Source organism: Octopus bimaculoides, chromosome 2 (genome assembly GCF_001194135.2).
Source record: "Octopus bimaculoides isolate UCB-OBI-ISO-001 chromosome 2, ASM119413v2, whole genome shotgun sequence".
NCBI lineage: Eukaryota > Metazoa > Mollusca > Cephalopoda > Octopoda > Octopodidae > Octopus > Octopus bimaculoides.
The window spans coordinates 17,140,646-17,146,072 of record NC_068982.1 but is presented as its reverse complement, the minus strand read 5'-3'; the positions used below and the strand labels follow the sequence as shown (position 1 = coordinate 17,146,072).

At 39.8% G+C, this 5,427-nt stretch overlaps 1 protein-coding gene across 1 annotated transcript in view; it reads left to right on the top strand.

Annotated features, from left to right (window-relative positions):
- Nucleotides 1–5,427, top strand: part of LOC106879433 (arsenite methyltransferase) — a 38,499-nt gene that overhangs the window by 21,423 nt on the left and 11,649 nt on the right. Inside the window, exon 6 of the mRNA XM_052975128.1 lies at nucleotides 4,213–4,269. Coding sequence (XP_052831088.1) covers nucleotides 4,213–4,269 — 57 coding nt within the window. The remainder of the gene's footprint in view (nucleotides 1–4,212; nucleotides 4,270–5,427) is intronic.

The following is a 5,427-nucleotide window of genomic DNA, read 5'->3' as shown; positions in this document are numbered from 1 at the left end:
AGACACACAAACACATACATATATATACATATATACGACGGACTTCTTCCAGTTTCCGCCTACCAAATCCACTCTCAAGGCTTTGGTCGGCCCGAGGCTATACTAGAAGACACTTGCCCAAGGTGCCACACAGTGGGACTGAACCCGGAACCATGTGGTTGGTAAGCAAGCTACTTACCACACAGCCACTCGTGAATGAATTATTTAAAAAATGTGGAATGGAAACATAAGGTGAATTGAAAACCCGGATATCTGAGGTAGACTTGACAGAGGGCCAATTATTAAGGCTTATTGCTAAGCAATTTTCAAATCTTGTTATGTGATATATAATTTGTGAGGCCTGATGACCTCATAGATTTTTTCTAGCATGTAGCAGGGTTTGAAGATGGAGAAAATATCAGCATTATTAGGGATAATCATTGAACTGTTGAAAATAATTGGTGAAGTTAAGTCATATGCTGGTTTTTCACTTGAGCAGTCAGAATGACTGGCATAGCAGCATCTTTGTGATTGACTGCAGAAGCATTGGAGATGTTATAAAGAGAAATAACTGTGCAAACATTTAAACTGATGGACTGTCACAAAAGTGGATGGTCAAGTTATAGCAAAGCTTATAATTCAGTTTGATTTGTGTCGGGTTATAGAATCTCTGATGCTACCTTCTTCTTAGTTAATTACAGAAAAAAGGTCTTTACCAAGACCAAATCATTATACCTAGCACTTGCTGACATGGGGAATGCCTTTGACTGGATACTGGATTCTGTAGTCTTGTGATTGTTTAGAAAACTGAGTGTAAAGGAAAGGGTTGTAAGAGTGATACATACTATGTGCAAGGAGGCTGTCAGTGAAGTGAAAATTAGACTGTTCAGCAAGGAATTTAGCATACAGTAGGTGTCCATCAAAACTCAATTCTCAGCCACCTTTTATTTATTATGATTCTTCAGATAGGCGCAGGGGTGGCTGTGTGGTAAGTAGCTTGCTTACCAACCACATGATACCGGGTTCAGTCCCACTGCGTGACATCTTGGGCAAGTGTCTTCTACTATAGCCTCGGGCCAACCAAAGCCTTGTGAGTGGATTTGGTAGATGGAAACTGAAAGAAGCCCGTCGTATATATGTGTATATATATATGTGTGTGTGTGTGTGTGTATTTGTGTGTCTGTGTTTGTCCCTCTAGCATTGCTTGACAATCAATGCTAGTGTGTTTACGTCCCTGTAACTTAGCGGTTCGGCAAAAAGAGACTGATAGAATAAGTACTAGGCTTACAAAGAATAAGTCCTGGGGTCGATTTGCTCGACTAAAGGCGGTGCTCCAGCATGGCCGCAGTCAAATGACTGAAACAAGTAAAAGAGTATTATGATAGAGTTCAAAACTGGTTTTCCATAGGAGTTTCTGTATGCTGAGGTCAGCTTTGCCTTTCAATTTTTTGGGGTCAATAAGATAAGTATAAATTTAGCACTGGGGTCAATGCAACCAACTTAGCCCTTTTACCGAAACTGGTAGCCTTGTGACAAAACTTGAAACCATTTGGACTAAAATGCCTTGCTATGTTCTGAGTTCAACAACTGCCTAGATCAGCTTTGTGCTTTTCATCCCTCTGTTGGGGTAAGGTGTCAATAAAATAAAGTGCCAGTCAAGTGTTGGCTTTGTGCTTATGTTAGAAACACTTGTTTTTGTTTATTAATACCCTTTGTTTGTAATTAATGGGTGACCTACTTATTGTTGTTAAGGAAATGGAAATGATGAATTTTATAATAACATAAGTTTAACATATTTCCTTTTGGGCACTCCTTCAAATGGGGATGGTATTTAAAGCAATCCTACTGTGCACATGCAAGTGCGCATGCACACACACACACACACACACACATACATACATACACACACACATGTGCCTGCCCAAAGTCAGATAGACCATATAACAAATTCATGTAAATTTATCTGTGCGAATATTTCTTTCTTTCTAGTAAAGATATGACTTCTGAATTACAAAGGGAAGAAGAATAGAGTGCTGCAATGTTTACGCTTCTTTCAAAAACATCATCATCATCATTAGTGTTACTCTCTTTACTCTTTTACTTGTTTCAGTCATTTGACTGCGGCCATGCTGGAGCAACGCCTTTAGTCGAGCAAATCAACCCTAAGACTTATTCTTTGTAAGCCTAGTACTTATTCTATCGGTCACTTTTACTGAACCGCTAAGTTACAGGGATGTAAACACACCAGCATCGGTTGTCAAGCGATGTTGGTGGGGGACAAACACATAGACTGGGTACATGGAATAAATAAAATCATAACATAAACAATTAACTATAAGAAATAATAATTTCTTAAAGTATGTGTTAATCCCCATGTACCCAGACTTTGTAGACACCCTGTACAAAAACATGTCTGGCCATAGGGAAATATTGAATATGCAGCACTTCTCTGTCAGTTTGTCCCCTGCTTGCTGACAAACTGAGCAGAAAAAACATTGTGTCAAAGTTTGTCAAGATCTCTGTCAGTGTGCTGTTGATGACTCATCCTTCATGTTGAGGATCATCATGGTGATGAGAGTTGGGTCTAAGGGTACGACCCTGAGACAAAGCAGCAGTCGTCACAATGGAAGAGCCTTTCATCTCTATGACCAAAGAAGTTACAACAGAGCCACAGCTCAATCAAGAGCACGCTCATCGTTTTTTTTTTTGACATTCGCGTCGTTTTGCATTGAGAATTTGTCCTGCAGGGCCAGACCAATCGAAAGTTGTATTGCAGCATTTTAAAATGTTTGAGGGAGGACATTTGGCAAAAAATGACCGGATCTGTGGAGTGCAAAGAATTGGATTGTTCACCACAACAATGCACCCTGTCACTGAGCTCTCCTCACTCGTGAGCTTCCCACCAAAAACAACATGGTATTGTTTCTGCACCTGCCCTATTCACCAGATTTAGCACCTGCAGACTTTCCTCTCTTCCCCAAGATGAAAATGCAGCTCAAAGGTCACCATTTTAACACCGTTGTCAAGATCAAGAGTGAATCACAGAAGTTCCTTATGAATTCCAGGCTGGATTCCAAAAGTGGCAGGAATGCTGGGACTGGTGTTGTGCAAGGTGACTATTTCGAAGGAGATGATGTTAAAACTCAGGTAAATAAGTTAGGTTTCATTAAACAAAGCTAATCCAGGAACCTTTTGATACCCCAGTGTCACTTTGATGGCATGCACAGCTCTCTCATGGACACTAGCAAAATCCTCTGGGATTTCCCAATCCTAACAGATCAGGTGCTAGAGCATAACAGATCAGACCTAGTGGTGATGGACAAGGTGCACCGCATATGCTATATAGTTGCATGCTCCTTTGACCCATGAATAATCAAGAAGGAAGGTGAAAAGATAGCTAGATATAAATCTCTGAAGTACAAAATAACCCAGTTATAGAAAATGAAGAAGGTGAAGATAGTGCCAATTACTGTTGGGTCCTTGGGAACAGTATCAGAAGGCATCAAGAGGAATATCAAGGAAACTGGAATAGGGTGCCCAGTAGAACTGTTACAAAAGGTTTCCCTCCTTGGCATGGCCAGAATAATCAGAAAAGTATTAGCTGAAAAGAACGGATAGCATGGTATTGTAGGCTGCAGGTAGTAAGCCCGTTACGCATGCAAGATTCCAGGAACTCCAACAAAACCTGTGATAAAGTGAAAATAATGGTTTCAAATTTTAGTACAAGGTTAACAAATTTGGGGGTGGTGGGGGTGTAAGTCAATTACATTGACCCCAGTGCTTGACTGGTACTTACTTGATTAATCCCCAAAAGATGAAAAGCAAGGTCAACCTCAGTGGAATTTGAACTCAAAATGTAAAGATTGATGAACTGCCACTAAGCATTTTGCTTGGTGTACTAATGATTCTGCCAGCTAGTTGCCTTAATAACAATAATAATAATAATGGTGGTGGTTGCTCTCATCAGTTTTGATGTATGAGTGTTTAAAGGAGAGGACGCTCAAGTTAAAGTGAGTGATAGAAAGAAATCAAAAAGAAAACAAAAGACTTTAAGAAGCTGCATCTATTTGTGATGAATGTGTGAATGTAAATTGAGTTCAGATACAGATTTTGTTATGAAGTCACAATGTAGACAATGGTGATTTTGATTTTGTCTGGGATTGGGTAAGTGTGTCTGTTGATTGCAGGATATAGTTCATCTATTGTTCTTTCTTTTCCTCTCAAATTGTTTAGATGCATTGTGAAACATTATATGCCATGCAGATCAGTCTAGGCAATGACTTTCCCAAGGTATCCAGTTAAGCTGTATACATTTTAGTGATTGCTTCAACTTATCCTTATAGGAACCCCCTATACCTAAGGATGGGTCTTCCTTTGCCATGATATCCTTCCACTTGTTAGCCATACAGAAGAGTTTTTGAAATGCAGTCATTTTTCATCCGAACAGTATGTCCTACACATCTGCACTGAGTTCTCATCAGTATGCCTTAGATACTGGAGATATCACATTTTTAAGATCTTGGCATTGGATATCTTATCTTGCCATTTTATGTTGCATATGTTGTGCAAACAGCACATGTGAAAGGTTTCAAGTTTCTTCATATGTCTGTAGTCAGCGTCGCCTTCTTGGCACTTGTGCCAGTGGCATGTGAAAAGACATTCGAGCGAGGTTGTTGCCACTGCCACTGGATTGGCTCCTGTGCAGGTGGCACATAAAATACACTATTTTGAGCGTGGCCGTTGCCAGTACCACCTGACTGGCCTTCGTGCTGGTGGCACGTAAAAGCACCCACTACACTCTCGGAGTGGTTGGCATTAGGAAGGGCATCCAGCTGTAGAAACTCTGCCAAATCAGATTGGAGCCTGGCGTAGCCATCTGGTTCGCCAGTCCTCAATCAGATCGTCCAACCCATGCTAGCATGGAAAGCGGACGTTAAACGATGATGATGATGATGATGAAAATACAGTTTCTTTCTCTTTTCTCCTCAAACTTATAAAATAAAATACTTTTTTTCAAATTTCATTTATATGTATGTCATTATTCAGTTTATTTCAAGATTTCTTGCCAATAGAGAAAGAACCGGCTTCTAACCTAGATCCAAGCCTCCTCCATTGGAATTTCAACATCAACAACAGAGTACTTTTTTTTGTTTGTGTGTATGTATGTGCAGATTTGTATGTTTTGCTTTATGCATGTATTCCCATGCATATACTTGGATGTCTAGACATGTTCATATATACTTAAATGATAAACTTCTGGAAAGTTTTACAGATTTTTACAGTTCCAGTGATAGATTAAGTGGATTATGTATTTATGCATATATATCCATATATGTATTTGTGTGTGCGTGTGCGTGTGTGCGTGTGCGTGTGTGTGTGTGTGTGTGTGTGTGTATTTATTTGTGTGTGTGTGTGTGTGTATTTATTTGTGTGTGTGTGTGTGTGTAT